General features: G+C 65.7%; 1 protein-coding gene across 1 annotated transcript; it reads right to left on the bottom strand.

Moving 5' to 3' along the window:
• Positions 1-886: 886 nt before the first annotated feature.
• LOC104570430 (structural maintenance of chromosomes protein 1A-like) lies at positions 887-22,115 on the bottom strand (the record flags this gene model as incomplete). Its single annotated transcript, XM_088539118.1, has 12 exons — positions 887-975; positions 1,780-1,894; positions 4,466-4,535; positions 7,265-7,416; positions 9,730-9,884; positions 12,021-12,177; positions 13,516-13,626; positions 16,080-16,233; positions 17,827-17,972; positions 18,059-18,200; positions 21,229-21,335; positions 22,092-22,115. Coding segments are annotated over 12 exons (1,413 nt in total), but the record flags the coding sequence as incomplete, so codon positions are not given.
• Positions 22,116-22,120: the final 5 nt, after the last annotated feature.

The raw sequence follows: 22,120 nt of genomic DNA, 5'->3' as shown, positions 1-22,120 counted from the left end.
GGGGCCCCCAAAGGGGGGCTCCATGGGGTCTATAGGGGTCTATAGGAGCCCCCAAGGGGGGGCTCCATGGAGTCTGCAAGGGTCTATAGGGGCCCCCCAAGGGGGGGGGCTCCATGAACTCTATAGGGGTCTATAGGGGCCCCGAAAGGGGGGCTCCATGGAGTCTATAGGGGTCTATAGGGGCTCCATGGGGTCTATAGGGGCCCCCCAAGCTCTCAAGTGACCACGGCGGGGGGGGGGGGGAAATCACAATCCTTTATTGTCCCGAAAAGCATCAAAACGACAGCAAAAAACATCGGGGGGGGGGACATAATGGGGACAGGGGACGATGGGGACAGGGGACAATGGGGGGGGGGGGGCGCGAGGGGCCGAGAGCGAGCGCGTGGGGGGGAGGGCGGGGGGGCCCCGGCGTCCGGGGGGGGGGGGAGCAGATATCCAGGAGGGGCCCCGGCGTCCGGGGGGGTCCCGGTGTCCTGGGGGGGGCCCAGGCGTCCGGGGGGGCCCTGGCGTCCAGGGGGGGGGGTCTCGGTGCCCTGGGGGGGGCCAGGCGTCCGGGGGGGGGGGAGCAGATGATCCAGGAGGGGCCCCGGCGTCCGGGGGGGGGGGTCCCAGTGTCCTGGGGGGGGTCCCGGTGCCCTGGGGGGGGGCCAGGCGTCCGGGGGGGCCCTGGCGTCCGGGGGGGGTCTCGGTGTCTGGGGGGGGGTCCCGGTGCCCGGGGGGGCCCCGTGTCCATGGGGGGGGGGATCCTGGTGTCCATGGGGGGGGTCCTGGTGCCCTGGGGGGGGGCCCAGGCGTCCGGGGGCCCCGTGTCCATGGGGGGGGGATCCTGGTGCCCTGGGGGGGGGGGTCCCGGTGTCCTGGGGGGGCCCCGGCGTCCGGGGGGGGCCATTTCCGGTCACTGCTCGTTGGGGTTGGGGTTGGCGTCGGGGTATTTGGTGAGGTCAAAGGTCAGCACTTTGCTGATGACGCAATCGCCTTGCTGGGGGGGGGGCAAAAAAACGGGGGGGGGGGGGTAAATCCCCAGCACTGCCCCCCCCCCCACACGGGTATTTACCCCCATCTCCTACCCCACCCCGGGGTATTTACCCCCCTTTGGGCTCCTCCCCTGGGGCGGCAGGGGGGTATTTACCCTGGGGGGGGTTGGATATTCACCCACCTGCAGGTATTTACCCGCTCGGGGTATTTACCCCCCCTATTTATTTACCCCCCTTGCCCAGGTATTTCTTGCCCCACTTCAGGGTATTTATTACCCCCCCGCCCAGGTATTTCCAGGTATTCCCCGCCCCCCCCCCAGGTATTTCTTGCCCCACCTTGGGGTATTTACCCCCCCCCGGGGTATTTCTGTCCCAGCTTGGGGTATTTCCCCTCCCCTTGCCCGGGTATTGCCCCATCTTGGGGTATTTATTCCCCACCGTGGTATTTATTTCCCCCCCCAGGGTATTTCTGCCCCACCTCGGGGTATTTCTTCCCCCCCCCAGGCATTTACCCCCCCTCGGGTATTTATTTCCCTCCTGGGGTATTTCCTGCCCCACCTCGGGGTATTTCTTGCCCCCCCCGGGGTATTTTCTGCCCCCCCAGGGTATTTCTTGACCCACCTCGGGGTATTTCTGCCCCCCCCGGGGTATTTATTGTCCCTCCCCCGGGTATTTATTTACCCCCCGGGTATTTCTGCCCCCCCCGGGGGTATTTCTGCCCCACCTCGGGGTATTTCTTGCCCCACCTCGGGGTATTTATTGTCCCCCCCCGGGTTATTTCTGCCCCCCCCGGGGTACTTGTTGCCCCACCTCGGGTAGACGCCGATGAGGCTCTGCGCCTTGGTGTAAAACTCCTCCTTGAGGGAGATGACGATGGCCTGGAAGTTGGCGGCCGACTGCTCCTTGATGTAGTTGGCCACCTGCGGGGGACCCAGATACCCCGGGGACCCGTAAATACCCCCCGGGTACCCGTAAATACCCCCGGGTACCCCCTGGTACCCCCAAATACCCCCTGGGTACCCCCCAAATACCGCCGGGTACCCACAAATACCCCCTGGGTACCCCCAAATACACCTCGGGTACCCACAGGTACCCCCCGGGTACCCGTAAATACCCCCCGGGTACCCCCTGGTACCCCCAAATACCCCCTGGGTACCCCCAGGTACCCCCCAAATACCGCCGGGTACCCACAAATACCCCCGGGGTACCCCCAAATACACCTTGGGTACCCACAGGTACCCCCCGGGTACCCGTAAATACCCCCCGGGTACCCCCCAAATACCCCCTGGGTACCCCCAGGTACCCCCCAAATACCACCGGGTACCCACAAATACCCCCCGGGTACCCGTAAATACCCCCAGGTACCCCCTGGTGCCCCCTGCGACCCCCCCCAAATACCCCCTGGGTCCCCCAAATACCGCCGGGTACCCGTAAATACTCCCTGGTTACGCCAAATACCCCCTGGGTACCCGTAAATACCCCCTGGGTACCTCAAATACCCTCCGGGTACCCCTAGGTACCCCCCGGGACCCCCAAATACCCCCCGGTACCCCCCGGGTACCTGCAAATACCCCCTGGGACCCCCAAATACCCCCCGGGTACCCCCAGGTACCCCCCCGAAGCCCCGAGATGCACCCAGGGAGCCGGGAACGGCACCGAAACCACCCGGGGGGACCCCAAACCCCCCCCCCCCCCGAACCCCAAATGCCCCCCCAAACTGCCAGGGACCCCCCCAGGGTGCCCAAGTGCCTCAGAGACCCCCAAATCCCCCCCAAAGGAGCCCCCAGGGACCCCCCAGCACTCTGAGCCCCCCCGGCCGATCGGAGCCCCCCCCCAGGAACCCCTAATTGCCCCTAATCCCCTCCAGGAGCCCCTAATTGCCCCAGATCCCCCCTCAGGAGCCCCAAATCTCCCCCCAGGAGCCCAAATTGCCCCAAATCCCCCCCCCCCCAGACCCCAAATCCCCCTCCCAGAAGCCTCAAATGCCCCCAGGACCCTCAAGAGCCCCCAGGAACCCCAAATCCCCATCCCAGAAGCCCCAAATTGCCCCAGATCCTCCCCCAGGAGCCCCAAATCCCCCCCAGGAGCCCCCAGTTGCCCCAAATTCCCCCTCACACCTCAAATGCCCCCCCCAGGAGCCCCAAGTCCCCCCCAGGAGCCCCAAATTGCCCCAAATCCTCCCCAGGAGCCTCTAATCCTCCCCAGGAGCCCCCAATTGCCCCAAATCCCCCCCTCACACCTCAAATGTCCCCCCCAGGAACCCCAAATCACCCCCAGGAGCCCCAAATTGCCCCAAATCCCCCCCCTCAGACCTCAAATCCCCCTCCCAGAAGCCCCAAATTGCCCCAAATGCCCCCCAGGAGCCTCAAATCCCCCCCAGAAGCCCCTAATCCCCCACAGGAGCCCCAAATTGCCCCAATTTTCCCCCCAGGAGCCCCAAATTGCCCCAAATCCTCCCCAGGAGGCTCAAATCCCCCCAAGGAGCCCCAAATCCCCCCCAGGAGCCCCAAATTGCCCCAGATCCCCCCCCCAGGAGCCCCTAATCCTCCCCAGCAGCCCCCAATTCCCCCCAAATTCCCCCCTCACACCTCAAATGCCCCCCCCCAGGAGCCCCAAGTCCCCCCCAGGAGCCCCAAATTGCCCCAAATCTCCCCCCAGGAGCCCCAAATTGCCCCAAATCCTCCCTCCCAGACCCCAAATCCCCCTCCCAGAAGCCCCAAATTGCCCTAAATGCCCCCCAGGAGCCTCAAATCCCCCCCAGGAGCCCCCAATTGCCCCAAATCCCCCCCTCACACCTCAAATGCCCCCCCAGGAGCCCCAAATCCCCCTCCCAGAAGCCCCAAATTGCCCCAGATCCCCCTCCCAGGAGCCCCAAATTGCCCCAAATCCCCCCCCTCAGACCCCAAATCCCCATCCCAGGAGCCCCAAATTGCCCCAAATGCCCCCCAGGAGCCTCAAATCCCCCCCAGGAGCCTCAAATTGCCCCGGATCCCCCCCCCAGGAGCCCCTAATCCTCCCCAGGAGCCCCCAATTGCCCCAAATCCCCCCCTCACACCTCAAATGCCCCCCCAGGAACCCCAAATCACCCCCAGGAGCCCCAAATTGCCCCAAATCCCTCCCCTCAGACCCCAAATCCCCATCCCAGGAGCCCCAAATTGCCCCAAATCCCTCCCCTCAGACCCCAAATCCCCATCCCAGGAGCCCCAAATTGCCCCAAATGCCCCCCAGGAGCCTCAAATCCCCCCCAGGAGCCCCAAATAGCCCCAAATCTCCCCCTGGGAGCCCCTAATCCCCCCCCAGAAGCCCCAAATTGCCCCAAATGCCCCCCAGGAGCCTCAAATCCCCCCCAGGAGCCCCAAATTGCCCCAAATCCCCCCCTCAGACCCCAAATCCCCCCCAGGAGCCCCGACTTGCCCCAAACCCCCCCAGCCCCCCCGCGGCCCCCCCCCCGCGGTGATTCCCGGCATTCCCGGCGTTCCCGGCGTTCCCACCTTGCCGATGTTGGTGTTGTCCAGGGCGGCGTCGATCTCGTCCAGCACGAAGAACGGGGCCGGCTTGTAGCTGGGGGGGGGGGGGGGCGTTGAGGGGAGGGCCCCGGCGTCCGGGGGGGGGTCCCAAGGGGGGGGTCTGGGTGGCCCTGGGTGACCCCGGGGAGGGTCCCGAGGGGTCCCGGGTGGCCCTAGGTGGCCCCACGGGGGATCGCAGGGGGGTCCCGTGGGGGTCCCAGGTGGCCCCGGGGGGGTTCAGGTGGTCCCGGGGGGGTTCAGGTGGCCCCAGGGGGGTTCAGGTGGCCCCGGGGGGGTCCCGGGGAGGTCCCAGAGGGGTCTGGGGTGGCCCTGGGTGGCCCCACGGGGGATCGCAGGGGGGGTCCCGTGGGGGTCCCAGGTGGCCCCGGCAGGGTTCAGGTGGTCCCGGGGGGGGTTCAGGTGGCCCGGGGGGGTCCCAGGGGGTCCCAGGTGGCCCTGGGGGGGTTCAGGTGGCCCCGAGGGGGTCCCAGGGGGTCCCAGGGGGGTCCTGGGGGGTCCCAGGGGGTCCCAGGGGGGTTCAGGTGGCCCCGGGGGGGTCCCGGGGAGGTCCCAGAGGGGTCTGGGTGGCCCTGGGTGACCCCGGGGAGGGTCCCAGGGGGTCCCAGGTGGCCCTAGGTGGCCCCATGGGGGATCGCAGGGGGGTCCCACGGGGTCCCAGGTGGCCCTGGGGGGGCTGAGGGGGTCCCAGGGGGGTCTGGGTGGCCCCAGGAGGGTCCGGGGGGGTCCCAGGTGGCCCCGGGGGGGGGTTCAGGTGGCCCCAGAGGGGTCCCAGGGGGGTCTGGGTGGCCCTGGGGGTGTCTGGGGGCCCCAGGGAGGTCCCGGGGGGTCCTGGGGGGTGTCCAGGTGGTCCTGGGGGGACGAGGGGGGTCCCAGGGAGGTCCTGGGTGGCCCCAGGGAGGGTCTGGGGGGGGTCAAAGGGGGTGCCAGGGGATTCCGGGGGGGTCCCAGGTGGCCCTGAGGGGGTGGGGGGGGTCCCAGGGGGGTCCTGGGTGGCGCCGGGGGGTCCAGGTGGCCCTGAGTGGCCCTGGGGGGGGGTGTCTGGATGGCCCCAGGTGGCCCTGGGGGCTCCCAGGGGGTCCCGGAGGGGCCTGTGGTGGCCCCGAGTGGCCCTGGGGGGACCTCAGGGGGGTCCGGGTGGCCTGGGTGGCCCTGAGTGACCTCGGGGGGGTCTCAGGGGGTCCCAGAGGGGCCTGGGTGGCCCTGGGGAGGTGTCAGGGGGGATCAGGGTGGCCCCAGGTGGCCCTGAGTGGCCCTGGGGGGGACTCAGCAGGGTCTGGGTGGCCCCGGGGGTCCTCAGGGGGGGTCCAGGGTGGCCCCAGGTGGCCCTGGGTGGCCCCCAGGGGGGTCTGGATGGCCCCAGGTGGCCCTGGACCCTTCCAGGGGGGTCCGGGTGGCCATGGGTGGCCCCGGGGGGGTCTCAGCAGGGTCCAGGTGGCCCCAGGGGAAGTCTGGATGGCCCCAGGTGGCCCTGGGGGCTCCCAGGAGGGCAGTCTGGACGGCCCTGGAAGGGTCCAGGTGGCCCTGGATGGCCCTGGGTGGCCCCGGGGGGGTCCCGGGTGGCCCCAGGGATGTCCAAGTGGCCCTAGGTGGCCCCGGGGGTTCTCAGCAGGGCCCAGGTGGCCCCGGGGGGAGTCTGGATGGCCCCGTGGTGGCCCTAGGTGGCCCCAGGGACTCCCAGGGGGTCCTGGAGTGGCCTTTGGTGGCCCTGGATGACCCTGAGTGGCCCCGGGGGGATCTCAGGTGGATCAGGGTGACCCCAGGTGGCCCTGAGTGGCTCTGGAATGGCCTCAGGGGGCCCTGAGTGGCCCCAGGAGGGTCCGAGTGGCCCCAGGTGGCCCTGAGTGGCCCTGGGGGGGACTCAGCAGGGTCTGGGTGGCCCCAGGTGGCCCCGGGGGTCCTCAGGGGGGTCCAGGGTGGCCCCAGGTGCCCCTGGGTGGCCCCGGGTGGGTCTCAGGGGGGTCCGGGTGGCCTGGGTGGCCCTGGGGGGTCTCAGCAGGGTCCAGGGTGGCCCAAGGTGGCCCTGGGTGGCCCCTGGGGGCTGTCAGGGGGGTCTGGGTGGCCCTGGGTGGCCCAGGGGGTTCTGGAGGGGCCTGTGGTGGTCCCGGGTGGCCCTAGGTGGCCCCGGGGGTGTCCCGGGTGGTCCCAGGGAGGTCTCAGGGGGGTCCGGGTGGCCCTGGGGGCTCCCAGAGGGTTCTGGAGGGGCCTGTGGTGGCCCCAGGTGGCCCTGAGTAGCCCCAGGGGGACCTCAGGGGGGTCCAGATGGCCCTGGGTGGCCCCAGGGACTCCCAGGGGGTCCTGGAGTGGCCTGTGGTGGCCCTGGATGACCCTGAGTGGCCCCAGGGGGACCTCAGGGGGGTCTGGGTGGCCCTGTGTGACCCCGGGGGTCCTCAGGGGGGTCCAGGGTGACCCCAGGTGGCCCTGAGCGGCCCTGAGGGGGACTCAACAGCGTCCGGGTGGCCCCGGGGGGGGTCTGGATGGCCCCAGGTGGCCCTGGGGTCTCCCAGGGGGTCCCGGAGGGGCCTGTGGTGGCCCCGGGTGGCCCCAGGGGACCTCAGGGGGCCCCGGGGGTTCTCAGCAAGGTCTGGATGGCCCCGTGGTGGCCCTGGATGACCTTGAGTGGCCCCAGGGGGACCTCAGGGGGGTCTGGGTGGCCCTGGGTGACCCCGGGGGTCCTCAGGGGGGGTCCAGGTGGCCCTGGGTGGCCCTGGGTGGCCCTGGGGGGGTCCAGGTGGCCCCGGGTGTCCCGGGTGTCCCCGGTGTCACCTGTGGATGGCGAAGAGCAGCGCGAGGGCGGCCACCGTCTTCTCGCCGCCCGACAGGTTGTCCATGGGCCGGAACCGCTTGCCGGGGGCAACGCAGTTGTAGTTGATGCCGTCCAGGTAGGGCTCCTCGGGGTTCTCCGGGCCCAGGAACGCCTGGGGACAATGGGGACAATGGGGACAACGGGGACAACGGGGACGCGGGGGGGCTCCTCAGGGTTCTCCGGGCCCAGGAACGCCTGGGGACAACGGGGACAATGGGGACAACGGGGACAACGGGGACAACGGGGACGCGGGGGGGCTCCTCGGGGTTCTCCGGGCCCAGGAACGCCTGGGGACAACGGGGACAATGGGGACAATGGGGACAATGGGGACGCGGGGGGGCTCCTCGGGGTTCTCCGGGCCCAGGAACGCCTGGGGACAATGGGGACAATGGGGACAATGGGGACAATGGGGACAACGGGGACGCGGGGGGGCTCCTCGGGGTTCTCCGGGCCCAGGAACGCCTGGGGACAACGGGGACAACGGGGACAACGGGGACAACGGGGACGCGGGGGGGCTCCTCGGGGTTCTCCGGGCCCAGGAACGCCTGGGGGACAATGGGGACAATGGGGACAACGGGGACAACGGGGACGCGGGGGGGCTCCTCGGGGTTCTCCGGGCCCAGGAACGCCCTGGGGACAACGGGGACAATGGGGACAATGGGGACAACGGGGACAACGGGGACGCGGGGGGGCTCCTCGGGGTTCTCCGGGCCCAGGAACGCCTGGGGACAACGGGGACAATGGGGACAATGGGGACAATGGGGACAACGGGGACAATGGGGACAACGGGGACGCGGGGGGGCTCCTCGGGGTTCTCCGGGCCCAGGAACGCCTGGGGACAACGGGGACAATGGGGACAATGGGGACAATGGGGACAACGGGGACGCGGGGGGGCTCCTCGGGGTTCTCCGGGCCCAGGAACACCTGGGGACAACGGGGACAATGGGGACAATGGGGACAATGGGGACAACGGGGACGCGGGGGGGCTCCTCGGGGTTCTCCGGGCCCAGGAACGCCTGGGGACAACGGGGACAATGGGGACAATGGGGACAACGGGGACAACGGGGACGCGGGGGGGCTCCTCGGGGTTCTCCGGGCCCAGGAACGCCTGGGGACAATGGGGACAATGGGGACAACGGGGACAAGGGGGACGCGGGGGGGCTCCTCGGGGTTCTCCGGGCCCAGGAACGCCTGGGGACAATGGGGACAATGGGGACAACGGGGACGCGGGGGGGCTCCTCGGGGTTCTCCGGGCCCAGGAACGCCTGGGGACAATGGGGACAATGGGGACAATGGGGACAACGGGGACGCGGGGGGGCTCCTCGGGGTTCTCCGGGCCCAGGAACGCCTGGGGACAATGGGGACAATGGGGACAACGGGGACAACGGGGACGCGGGGGGGCTCCTCGGGGTCCAGGAACGCCTGGGGACAGGTACGGTGACACAGGGGACAGCAGGGATGGTCCCATGGTGATGGGACACCATGATGAGGGGACACTCTGGTGATGGGACATCGTGATGGAGGGACACCATGAGGGATGGACCCCATGATGAGGGGACACCATGATGCTGGAACATCCTGGTGATGGGACATCATGATGGAGGAACACCATGATGGATGGACACTATGATGAAGGGACACCATGATGACGGGACACCCTGGTGATGGGACATCATGATGGAGGAACACCATGATGAGGAGACACTGTGATGGAAGGACACCACAACGATGGGACATCATGATGGATGGACACCATGATGAGCGGACACTGTGATGGAAGGACACCATGACGATGGGACCCCATGATGAGGGGACACCACAATGAGGGGACACCCTGGTGATGGGACATCATGATGGAGGGAACACCATGGTGATGGGACACCATGATGAGGGAACACCATGATGAGGGGACATCATGACGGAGGAACACCATGACGGATGGACACTATGATGAGGGGACACCATGATGACGGGACACCCTGGTGATGGGACATCATGATGGAGGAACACCATGATGAGGGGACACCATGATGACGGGACACCCTGGTGATGGGACACCATGCTAAGGGAACATCATGATGAGGAGACACCCCAGTAATGGGACATCATGATGGAGGGACACCATGATGGAGGGACACCATGATGGAGGGACACCATGATGAAGGGACACCATGATGATGGAACACCGTGCTGATGGGACATCATGATGGAGGGACACCATGACGAGGGGACATCATGATGGAAGGACACCACAACGATGGGACACCATGATGAGGGGACACCACGATGATAGAACATCCTGGTGACGGGACATCATGATGGAGGGACACCACAAGGACGGGACCCCATGACGAGGGGACACCACGCCGAGGGGCCGCCCCGGTGCCAGGCCACCCCGCGGAGGGGACGCGCGCGCCGGGCGCACCTGGGCGCTGCTGTTCCGTGACAGGGCCTTGTAGATGTCGTCGATGTTGGTGGCCACGGCCTCGAAGCAGGCGGTGAAGCGGTCGAAGCGCTCCTTCTTCATCTGCTCGAACGCCTGCTTGGCCTTCTTGGCGCGCTTGCGGGCGGCCTCGAACTCTGGGGACAAAGGGGGACAATGAGGGACAAGGAGGGACAGGGAGGGACAATGAGGGACAGGGAGGGACAGCAGGGACAGTGAGGGATCTCCAATGCCTGATGGGTCTTCTTGGTGTGCTTGAGGGTGGCCTCGAACTCTGGGGACAAAGAGGGACCAAGAGGGACAATGAGGGACAGGGAGGGACAATGAGGGACAAGGAGGGACAAGGAGGGACAAGGAGGGACAAGGAGGGACAGCAATGGAGCTCCAACGCCTGCTTGGCCTTCTTGGCGCGCTTGCGGGCGGCCTTGAACTCTGGGGACAGAGAGGGACAATGAGGGACAATGAGGGACAGGGAGGGACAGCAGGGACAGCAGGGACAATGAGGGATCTCCAATGCCTGATGGGTCTTCTTGGTGTGCTTGAGGGTGGCCTCGAACTCTGGGGACAAAGAGGGACAAAGAGGGACAATGAGGGACAAGGAGGGACAGGGAGGGACAGCAGGGACAAGGAGGGACAGCAATGGAGCTCCAACGCCTGCTTGGCCTTCTTGGTGTGCTTGCGGGCAGCCTCGAACTCTGGGGACAGAGAGGGACAAGGAGGGACAATGAGGGACAGGGAGGGATCTCCAATGCCTGATGGGTCTTCTTGGTGTGCTTGCGGGCGGCCTCGAACTCTGGGGACAAAGAGGGACCAAGAGGGACAATGAGGGACAGGGAGGGACAATGAGGGACAAGGAGAGACAAGGAGGGACAAGGAGGGACAGGGAGGGACAAGGAGATACAAGGAGGGACAAGAAGGGAGCTCCAATGCCTGCTTGGCCTTCTTGGCGCGCTTGAGGGCGGCCTCGAACTCTGGGGACACAGAGGGACAATGAGGGACAATGAGGGACAATGAGGGACAGGGAGGGACAAGGAGGGACAATGAGGGACAGGGAGGGACAATGAGGGACAAGGAGGGACAGCAGGGACAATGAGGGATCTCCAACGCCTGCTTGGCCTTCTTGGTGTGCTTGAGGGTGGCCTTGAACTCTGGGGACACAGAGGGACAATGAGGGACAAGGAGGGACAATGAGGGACAGGGAGGGACAATGAGGGACAATGAGGGACAGGGAGGGACAATGAGGGACAAGGAGGGACAGGGAGGGACACCAGGGACAATGAGGGACAATGAGGGGACAACAAGGGAGCTCCAACGCCTGCTTGGCCTTCTTGGCGCGCTTGAGGGTGGCCTCGAACTCTGGGGACAGAGGGGACAGTGAGGGGACACAGGGGACAGCGAGGGTCTCCTGGGACTTCTCCCATGTCCCCACAGTGTCCATGTGTCCCCATGGTGTCCCCACGGTGTCCCCATGTCCCCGTGGTGTCCCCTACCGTCCGAGGTCTCCTGGAACTTGTCGCGGACGCTCTCCAGCTTCTCCATGGCCTTCATGTTGGGCGCCGCGATGCGCTGCAGGACGCCGTGTCCCCCCGTGCCCCGTGTCCCCATGTCCCCATGGTGTCCCCGTGGTGTCCCCATGGTGTCCCCATGTCCCCATGGTGTCCCCGTGGTGTCCCCATGGTGTCCCCAAGTCCCCATGGTGTCCCCATGGTGTCCCCATGGTGTCCCCTACCGTCCGAGGTCTCCTGGAACTTGTCGCGGACGCTCTCCAGCTTCTCCATGGCCTTCATGTTGGGCGCCGCGATGCGCTGCAGGACGCCGTGTCCCCCCGTGCCCCGTGTCCCCATGGTGTCCCCATGTCCCCATGGTGTCCCCATGTCCCCATGGTGTCCCCTACCGTCCGAGGTCTCCTGGAACTTGTTGCGGACGCTCTCCAGCTTCTCCATGGCCTTCATGTTGGGCGCCGCGATGCGCTGCAGGACGCCGTGTCCCCCCGTGCCCCGTGTCCCCGTGGTGTCCCCATGGTGTCCCCATGGTGTCCCCATGTCCCCGTGGTGTCCCCTACCGTCCGAGGTCTCCTGGAACTTGTCGCGGACGCTCTCCAGCTTCTCCATGGCCTTCATGTTGGGCGCCGCGATGCGCTGCAGGACGCCGTGTCCCCCCGTGCCCCGTGTCCCCCCGTGCCCCGTGTCCCCATGTCCCCATGGTGTCCCCATGTCCCCATGGTGTCCCCATGGTGTCCCCATGTCCCCCCATGTCCCCAGGGTGTCCCCTACCGTCCGAGGTCTCCTGGAACTTGTCGCGGACGCTCTCCAGCTTCTCCATGGCCTTCATGTTGGGCGCCGCGATGCGCTGCAGGACGCTCTGCTGCTCCGTCAGCCGCTGCTGAAGCGTCGCCATCTCCTGCCGGATCTCGTCCTCCGCCTGCGCGTCCTGGGGGCGGAGCCATCAGGGGGGCGGAGCCTATCGATGGGCGGGGCCTCTCGGGGGGGAGGGGCCTCAGGGCAGGGCCTTTCAGGGGTCGGGGGGACAGGGAAAGGGTTGGAGCAATAGGAGAAGGGGTGGGGCTATGGGGAAAAGGGCGGAGCTTTAGGGGAATGGGTGGGGCTATAGGGAAATGGGAGGAGCTATAGGGAAATGGGTGGGGCTATAGGGAAATGGGAGGGGCTACAGGGAAAGGGGCGGGGCCCTGGGGGAAGGGACGTGTTCTAGGGAAAAGGGAGGAGCTTTAAGGAAGGGGTGGGGCTATGAGTAAGGGGCGGGGCTCTAGGGAAAAGGTAGGAGCTATAGAGGAAGGGGCGGGGCTGTAGGGAAAAGGGCTATAGGGAAAAGGGAGGGGCTACAGGGAAAGGGGAGGGGCTATAGGGGAAGGGGCGGGGCTATAGGGGAAGGGGTGGGGCTATAAGGGAAGGGGCGGGGGCACAGGGAATGGGGAGGGGTGATAGGGGAAGGAGTGGAGCTTTGGGAGAAAGGGCGGAGCTATAGGGGAAGGGACAGAGCAATAAGGGGAGGGGCTAGAGGGGAAAGGGGCGGGGCTAGAGGGAAAAGGGGGGCTGTAGGGGAAGGGGTGGAGCTATAGGGAAAAGGGAGGGGCTATAAGGAAAGGGGAGGGGCTGTAGGGGAGGGGGTGGAGCTACAGGAAAAGGGAGGGGCTATAAGGAAAGGGGAGGGGCTGTAGGGGCAGGGGCGGGGCTCTAGGGAAAGGGAGGGGCTCTGGGGGCAGGGGCGGGGCTCTAGGGGCGAGGCTTTAGGGGTGGGGCTTTAGGACAGAGGTGGGACTTTAGGGGCGGGGCTCTAGGGGCTGGGCTTTAGGGGCGGGGCCCTAGGGGTGGGGCGGGGTTCTAGGGGTGGGGCCTTAGGGGCGGGGCTCTAGGGGCCAGGCTGCAGGGGCGGGTGTTTAGGGGCGGGGCTGGGCGGGTCTTTGGGGGCGGGGCTCTGGGGTGGGGCGGGGCTCGGGGGCGGGGCTCCGGGGGGCACGCCCCTCCCTTAAAGGGCCGGCGCACCTTGAGCTCTAGGGGCGGGGCTCGGGGGCAGGGCGGGGCTCGGGGGCGGGGCTCCGGGGGCACGCCCCTCCCTTAAAGGGCCGGCGCACCTTGAGCTCTAGGGGCGGGGCTCTGGGGCAGGGCGGGGCTCTAGGGGCGGGGCTCCGGGGGCACGCCCCTCCCTTAAAGGGCCGGCGCACCTTGAGCTCTAGGGGCGGGGCTCTGGGGCAGGGCGGGGCTCGGGGGCGGGGCTCCGGGGGCACGCCCCTCCCTTAAAGGGCCGGCGCACCTTGAGCTCCTCGGGCAGGTCCCCGTAGTCGATCTCGATGAGGGCCTCGCGCGCGTAGAGACTGGACGAGCGCTGGGACGCGCCGGCCGCGTCGTCACCCGCGGTGCCACCCTGCGCGGGGACACGGCCGCGGTGTCACCGTGTCCCCCCCGGTGTCACCATGTCCCCCCTGGTGCCACCCACCTCCTGCAATGTGTCACCCGTGGCGCCGCCCTGCGCGGGGACAGCGTGTCACCGCGTGTCACCTCCCGTCAGTGTCACCGCGTGTGTCCCCCCTGGTGCCACCCACCTCCTGTGACATGGCACCGCCCTGCGCGGGGACACCGTGTCACCGCGTGTCACCTCCCGTCAGTGTCACCGCGTGTCCCCTGGTGTCACCGCGTGTCCCCTCCCCCTGGTGTCACCCACCTCCTGTGACATGGCACCGCCCTGCGCGGGGACACCGTGTCACCGTGTGTGTCCCCTGGTGTCACCGCGTGTCCCCCCCTGGTGTCACCATGTCCCCCCGGTGTCACCTACTGCCTGTGGCACAGTGCCACCCTGCGCGGGGACATGGCGTCACTGCGTGTCCCCACCGGTGTCACCGCGTGTCCCCTGGTGTCACCATGTCCCCCCCGGTGTCACCCATCTCCTGTGATGCTCTCAGTGCCACCCTGCACAGTGTCACCATGTCCCCCCCCGTGTCACCCACCTCCTATGACTCACTTGATGTCACCCTGCGCAGTGTCCCCGTGTCCCCCCTGGTGTCACCCACCTCCTGTGACGCTCTCAGTGCCACCCTGCACAGTGTCCCCATGTCCCCTCCAGTGTCACCCACCTCCTGTGACGCGCTCAGCGCCACCCTGCGCAGTGTCACCATGTCCCCCCTGGTGCCACCCACCTCCTGTGACGTGGTGGGGACACGGCCACAGTGTCCCCGCGTGTCCCCCCTGGTGTCACCCACCTCCTGCAACGCGGCGATGGCCCGTGCGGGGACATGGTGGGGACATGGCCACGGTGTCCCCGTGTCCCCTGGTGTCACCCACCTCCTGTGACGCTCTCAGTGCCACCCTGCGCAGTGTCACCATGTCCCCCCCGGTGTCACCCACCTCCTGTGATGCTCTCAGTGCCACCCTGCACGGTGTCCCCATGTCCCCCCCGTGTCACCCACCTGCTGTGACGCGGTGCTGCCCCGCATGGGGACGCGGTGGGGACACGGCCATGGTGTCACCATGTCCCCCCCACCCGGTGCCACCCACCTCCTGTGACGCGGTGCCACCCTGCGCAGTGTCACCATGTCCCCTCCAGTGTCACCCACCTCCTGTGACGCGGTGCCACCCTGCGCAGTGTCACCATGTCCCCTCCAGTGTCACCCACCTCCTGCGACGCGGTGGGGACACGGCCGCGGTATCCCCGTGTCCCCCGGTGTCACCCACCTCCTGTGACGCACTCAGTGCCACCCTGCACAGTGTCCCCCTGTCCCCCGTGTCACCCACCTCCTATGACTCACTTGATGCCACCCTGCGCAGTGTCACCATGTCCCCCCCAATGTCACCCACCTCCTGTGATGCTCTCAGTGCCACCCTGCACGGTGTCCCCGTGTCCCCCCCGGTGTCACCCACCTCCTGTAACACAGTGCCACCCTGCACGGGGACATGGCTGCCGTGTCCCCGTGTCCCCCGGTGTCACCCACCTCCTGCGACACACTCAGTGCCACCCTGCGCAGTGTCACCATGTCCCCTCCAGTGTCACCTACCTCCTGTGACGTGCTCAGCGCCACCCTGCACAGTGTCACTGTGTCCCCTGGTGTCACCCACCTCCTGTGACGCTCTCAGTGCCACCCTGCGCAGTGTCCCCATGTCCTCCCCGTGTCACCCACCTCCTGAGATGTGGTCCGCCCCGCGCGGGGACGCGGTGGGGACACGGCTGCGGTGTCACCATGTCCCCCAGTGTCACCCACCTCTTGTGATGTGGTGGGGACCCAACTGCGGTGTCACCATGTCCCTCCAGTGTCACCTACCTCCTGTGACGCTCTCAGTGCCACCCTGCGCAGTGTCCCCATGTCCCCCCCGGTGTCACCATGTCCCCCCCCCGGTGTCACCCACCTCCTGTGACGCGGTACCACCCTGCGCAGTGTCACCATGTCCCCCCCAATGCCACCCACCTCCTGTGACGCTCTCAGTGCCACCCTGCGCAGTGTCCCCGTGTCCCCCCCGGTGTCACCCACCTCCTGTGACGCTCTCAGTGCCACCCTGCGCAGTGTCCCCTGGTGTCACCCACCTCCTGTGACGCTCTCAGTGCCACCCTGCACGGTGTCCCCATGTCCCCCCCGTGTCACCCACCTCCTGTGACACGCTCAGTGCCACCCTGCGCAGTGTCCCCGTGTCCCCTGGTGTCACCCACCTCCTGTGACGTGGTGCTGCCCCGCGTGGGGACGCAGTGGGGACACGGCCGCGGTGTCCCCGTGTCCCCGGTGTCACCCACCTCCTGTGACGCACTCAGTGCCACCCTGCGCAGTGTCCCCTGGTGTCACCCACCTGCTGTGACGCGGTGCCACCCTGCGCAGTGTCCCCGGTGTCACCCACCTCCTCCTGGCTGATGTCGTCCATGGTGCCCTTGGCCAGCGGCAGTTTGATGTCCTGCATCTTGCAGGCCTGCAGCAGGTTGTGGCGGTCGCTGCGCTTCTGCTCCAGCTTCGTCTCGATGGCCGTCACCTCCTTCTGCAGGTGCGTCATCTCCCTGGGGACACCAAAGAGGTGGCAGCAAGGGGTGCCGTTGAGTGGGGCCACCAAGGGGTGGCATCACCAAGGGGTGGCATCACCAAGGGGTGGCATCTGCCAAGGGGTGGCATCAATGGGTCCATCAAGGGGTGACATCCACCAAGGGGTGGCATCCACCAAGGGGTGGCATCACCAAGGGGTGACATCAATGGGTCCACCAAGGGGTGGCATCACCAAGGGGTGGCATCACCAAGGGGTGGCATCAATGGATCCATCAAGGGGTGGCATCAATGGGTCCACCAAGGGGTGGCATCACCAAGGGGTGACATCAATGGGTCCATCAAGGGGTGGCACCGCCAAGGGGTGGCATCCACCAAGGGGTGGCATCAATGGGTCCATCAAGGGGTGACATCCACCAAGGGGTGACATCCACCAAGGGGTGGCATCTGCCAAGGGGTGGCATCACCAAGGGGTGGCATCAATGGATCCACCAAGGGGTGGCATCTGCCAAGGGGTGGCATCACCAAGGGGTGACATCAATGGATCCATCAAGGGGTGGCATCAATGGGTCCACCAAGGGGTGGCATCAAGTGGTGACATCAAGTGGGGGCACCAAAGAGGTGGCATCAATGGGTCCACCAAGGGGTGGCATCGAGCAGGGGCATCAAGGGGTGGCATCAAGAGGTGGCATTAATGGGTCCACCAGGAGGTGACATCAATGGGGGGCCACCAAGGGGTGGCATCTAGTGGGGCCACCAAGAGGTGGCATCAAGAGGTGGCATTAATGGGTCCACCAGGAGGTGACATCAATGGGGGGCCACCAAGGGGTGGCATCTAGTGGGGCCACCAAGGGGTGACATTGAGTGGGGCCACCAAGGGGTGGCATCGAGTAGGGGCATCAAAGAGGTGGCATTAAGTGGTATCCACCAAGGGTGGCATTGAGTGTTGTCTACCAAGGGGGTGGCATCAAGAGGTGACATCAAGTGGGGGCACCAAACAGGTGGCATCAATGGGTCCACCAAGGGGTGGCACCTAGTAGGGCCACCAAGGGGTGCCATTGAGCGAGTGACATCAAAGAGGTGGCATCAATGGGTCCACCAATGGGTGACATCAAGTAGGGGCACCAAAGAGGTGGCATCAATGGGTCCACCAAGGGGTGGCATCTAGTAGGGCCACCAAGGGGGTGCCATTGAGCAGGTGGCATCAAAGAGGTGGCATCAATGGGTCCACCAATGGGTGACATCAAGTAGGGGCACCAAAGAGGTGGCATCAATGGGTCCACCAAGGGGTGGCATCTAGTAGGGCCACCAAGGGGGTGCCATTGAGCGGGTGGCATCAAAGAGGTGGCATCAATGGGTCCACCAATGGGTGACATCAAGTAGGGGCATCAAAGAGGTGGCATCAATGGGTCCACCAATGGGTGACATCAAGTGGGTGGCATCAATGGGTCCACCAATGGGTGACATCAAGGGGTGGCATCAATGGGTCCATCAAGGGGTGACATCAAGTAGGGGCCACCAAGCGACTCCATCAAGGGGCTGCCACCAAGGGGAGGCCCCTCTTGGCCCCGCCCCACCCAAGCCCCGCCCCCTTTCATGGCCCCGCCCCTCACTTGTTGGCCCCGCCCAGCTTCTTGCGGATCTCGTCCATCTCGTGGTTCTTGTCGTTGACCTCGGACTTCTTGGCCAGGTGCTGGTTCTTGAGGTCCTGCAGCTGCGCCATGGTCTCGTCGATGATCTTCATGTGCCGCTGCTCCTCCTGGGGACGCGGAGGGGACGTCAGCGCCGCCCGCGTCCCCACCATGTCCCCGTGTCCCCCCCGTGTCCCCCGTGTCCCCGCGTCACCTTCTTGAGCTTCTCGATCTCGGCCTCGTCCTTGCGCACGCCCTGCTCCCACATGAGGACCTTCTCCTGCTCCTCGCGGAGCTGGTTGCGCTCGAAGTCCAGCTGGATGCCCAGGCGGGTCTTCTGGTTCTCGAACTCCAGCCTGGGGACACCGAGGGTCACCAATGTGTCCCCAAGGGTCCCCATGGGTCACCAAGGGTCACCAAGATGTCACCATGCAGCCCCAAGTGTCCCTCATGTGCCCCATGTGTCCCCGCTGGATGCCCAGGAGGGTCTTCTGGTTCTCAAACTCCAGCCTGGGGGCATCAATGTGTCACCAAGGGTCACCAATGTGTCACCAAGGGTCACCGAGGGTCACCATGCAGCCCCAAGTGTCCCTGATGTACCCCCGTGTGTCACCCAGTGTCCCCGCTGGATGCCCAGGTGGGTCTTCTGGTTCTCGAACTCCAGCCTGGTGTCACCAAGTGTCACCAAGTGTCACCAAGGGTCACCAAAGGTCATCAACATGTCACCGTGCAGCCCCACGTGTCCCCATGTGTCACCAAGTGTCCCCGCTGGATGCCCAGGCGGGTCTGCTGGTTCTCGAACTCCAGCCTGGGGACACCGAGGGTCACCAATGTGTTCCCAAGGGTCACCAATGCGTCCCCAAGGGTCACCAAGATGTCACCATGCAGCCCCAAGTGTCCCTGATGTGCCCCCGTGTGTCACCAAGTGTCCCCGCTGGATGCCCAGGCGGGTCTTCTGGTTCTTGAACTCCAGCCTGGGGGCATCGATGTGTCACCAAGGGTCACCAAGGGTCACCAAGTGTCACTGATGTGTCACCGTGCAGCCCCAAGTGTCACCATGCAGCCCCAAGTGTCCCTGATGTGCCCCCGTGTGTCACCAAGTGTCCCCACTGGATGCCCAGGCGGGTCTTCTGGTTCTCGAACTCCAGCCTGGTGTCACCAAGTGTCACCAAGTGTCACCAAGGGTCACCAATGCGTCCCCAAGGGTCACCAAAGGTCATCAACATGTCACCGTGCAGCCCCACGTGTCCCCATGTGTCACCAAGTGTCCCCGCTGGATGCCCAGGAGGGTCTTCTGGTTCTCGAACTCCAGCCTGGGGGCATCAATGTGTCACCAAGTGTCACCAAGGGTCACCAATGTGTCCCCAGGTGTCACTGATGCGTCACCATGCAGCCCCAAGTGTCCCTCATGTGCCCCACGTGTCCCCATGTGTCACCCAGTGTCCCTGCTGGATGCCCAAGTGGGTCTTCTGGTTCTTGAACTCCAGCCTGGGGTCACCGAGTGTCACCAAGTGTCACCAATGTGTCCCCAAGGGTCACCAAGGGTCCCCAAGGGTCACCAATGTGTCACCATGCAGCCCCAAGTGTCCTTGATTACCCCCGTGTGTCACCATGTGTCCCCGAGAGTCACCACACGTCCCCAAGTGTCACTGATGTGTCCCCAAGTGTCACCACGTGTCCCCAAGGGTCACGGTGTGTCCCTGAGTGTCACGGACGTGTCCCCGAGTGTCAACACATGTCCCCAAGTGTCACCGCGTGTCACTGCGCGTCCCCAAGTGTCACCGTGTGTTCCTGAGTGTCACGGACATGTCCCCGAGTGTCACGAACATGTCCCTGAGTGTCACCGCATGTCCCTGAGTGTCAAGAACATGTCCCCAAGCGTCACTATGTGTCCCCGAGTGTCACTGACATGTCACTGAGTGTCACTGATGTGTCACCGTGTGTTCCCAAGCATCACCATGTGTCCCCGAGTGTCAGCACATGTCCCCAAGTGTCACTGATGTGTCCCCAAGTGTCACGGTGTGTCCCCGAGTGACACTGACATGTCTCCCGAGTGTCATGGACATGTCCCAAAGTGTCACTGCGTGTCCCTGAGTGTCACGGACGTGCCCCCAAGTGTCATCGCATGTCCCCAAGTGTCACCGCGTGTCCCCGAGTGCCACTGACGTGTCCCCTGAGTGTCACTGACGTGTTCCCAAGTGTCACGGTGTGTCCCTGAGTGTCACAGACGTGTCCCCCAAGTGTCATGGGCATGTCCCAAAGTGTCACTGACGTGTCCCCAAGTGTCACGGTGTGTCCCTGAGTGTCATGGACATGTCCCCAAGTGCCACCGCGCGTCCCCAAGTGTCACCACGTGTCCCCAAGTGTCACCACGTGTCCCCGAGTGCCACTGACGTGTCCCCCAAGTGTCATGGACATGTCCCAAAGTGTCACCACGTGTCCCCAAGTGTCACTGCGTGTCCCCGAGTGTCCCTCAGTGTCCCCAAGTGTCACCACGTGTACCCACAAGTGCCACTGACGTGTTCCCAAGCGTCACCGTGTGTCCCCGAGTTTCACTGACATGTCCCCGAGCGTCACGGTGTGTCCCTGAGTGTCATGGACGTGTCCCTGAGTGTCACCACATGTCCCCAAGCGTCACCACATGTCCCCAAGTGTCACTGCCGTGTCCCCAAGTGTCACTGCGTGTCCCTGAGTGTCACGGACGTGCCCCTGAGTGCCACCGCGTGTCCCCAAGCGTCACTGCGTGTCCCCAAGTGTCACGGTGTGTCCCTGAGTGTCACAGACGTGTCCCCAAGTGCCACCATGTGTCCCCAAGTGTCACTGCCGTGTCCCCAAGCGTCACTGTGTGTCCTCAAGTGTCACGGTGTGTCCCTGAGTGTCACAGACGTGTCCCTGAGTGCTACCATGTGTCCCCAAGTGTCACTGACGTGTCCCCAAGCGTCACAGTGTGTCCCTGAGTGTCACAGACATGTCCCTGAGTGCCACCAAGTGTCCCCAAGTGTCACCGTGTGTCCCCAAGTGTCACCGCGTGTCCCCAAGTGCCACTGACGTGTCCCCCAAGTGTCATGGACACGTCCCAAAGTGTCACTGACGTGTCCCCAAGTGTCACTGCGTGTCCCTGAGTGTCACAGACGTGTCCCTGAGTGCCACCACGTGTCCCCAAGTGTCACTGCCGTGTCCCCAAGTGTCACGGTGTGTCCCTGAGTGTCACTGCTGTGTCCCCCGAGTGCCATGGACATGTCCCAAAGTGTCACTGACGTGTCCCCAAGTGTCACTGCGTGTCCCTCCCTGAGTGTCACTGCCATGTCCCTGAGTGTCGCAGACGTGTCCCCAAGTGCCACCGCGTGTCCCTGCGTGTCCCCGCGGTCGCGGCTGTCCCCCTACCGCTTCTTGGCGATCTCGTTCTGCCTCTTGACCTTCTCCTCCTCGAACTCGCGGATGTTCCGCACGCCGATTTCCCGGCAGAATTCCTCGAAAACCTCGTCCTCCACCTGCGCCGGGAGGGGCCGTCAGGACGTGGGGACACCGGGGGACACGGGGGGACACGTGGGGACACAGGGGACACGTGGGGACACGTGGGGACGTGTAGGGAAACGTGGGGACATGCAAGGACATGTGGGGACACGGGGGACACGTGGGGACATGCGGGGACATGTACGGACATGTGGGGACAGGTGGGGACATGCAGGGATACGTGGGGACATGTGGAGACACGTGGGGACACGGGGGACATGTGGGGACACGTGGGGACACGTGGGGATACGTAGGGACATGTAGGGACACATAGGGACACGTGGGGACACAGGGGACATGTGGGGACGTGTGGGGACACGTGGGGACACGTGGGGACACGTGGGGACACATGGGGACACGCGGGGACACGTGGGGACATGCGGGGACACATGGGGACACGCGGGGACACACAGGGACACGTGGGGACACCGTGCGGACACATGGGGACACGTGGGGACACGCGGGGACACACGGGGACATGCGGGGACACATGAGGACACGTGGGGACATGGGGGACACATGGGGACACGAGGGGACATGTAGGGACACATGGGGACACGTGGGGACATGTGGGGACACGTAGGGACATGTGGGGACACATGGGGACACGTGGGGACACAGAGGGCACGTGGGGACACGTAGGGACATGTAGGGACACGTGGGGACATGCAGGGACACGTGGGGACACGTGGGGACACCCTGGGGACACCGCGGGGACCCCGGCACGGCCCCACCTGGTTCATCTTCTCCTTGAGGTCCTTCA

Source organism: Tinamus guttatus, unplaced genomic scaffold (assembly GCF_059628265.1).
Source record: "Tinamus guttatus ecotype Peru unplaced genomic scaffold, ASM5962826v1 Tinamus_guttatus_pri_ptg001402l, whole genome shotgun sequence".
NCBI lineage: Eukaryota > Metazoa > Chordata > Aves > Tinamiformes > Tinamidae > Tinamus > Tinamus guttatus.
The sequence above is the reverse complement of the archived record's forward strand: the minus strand, read 5'-3'. Positions and strand labels throughout refer to the sequence as shown.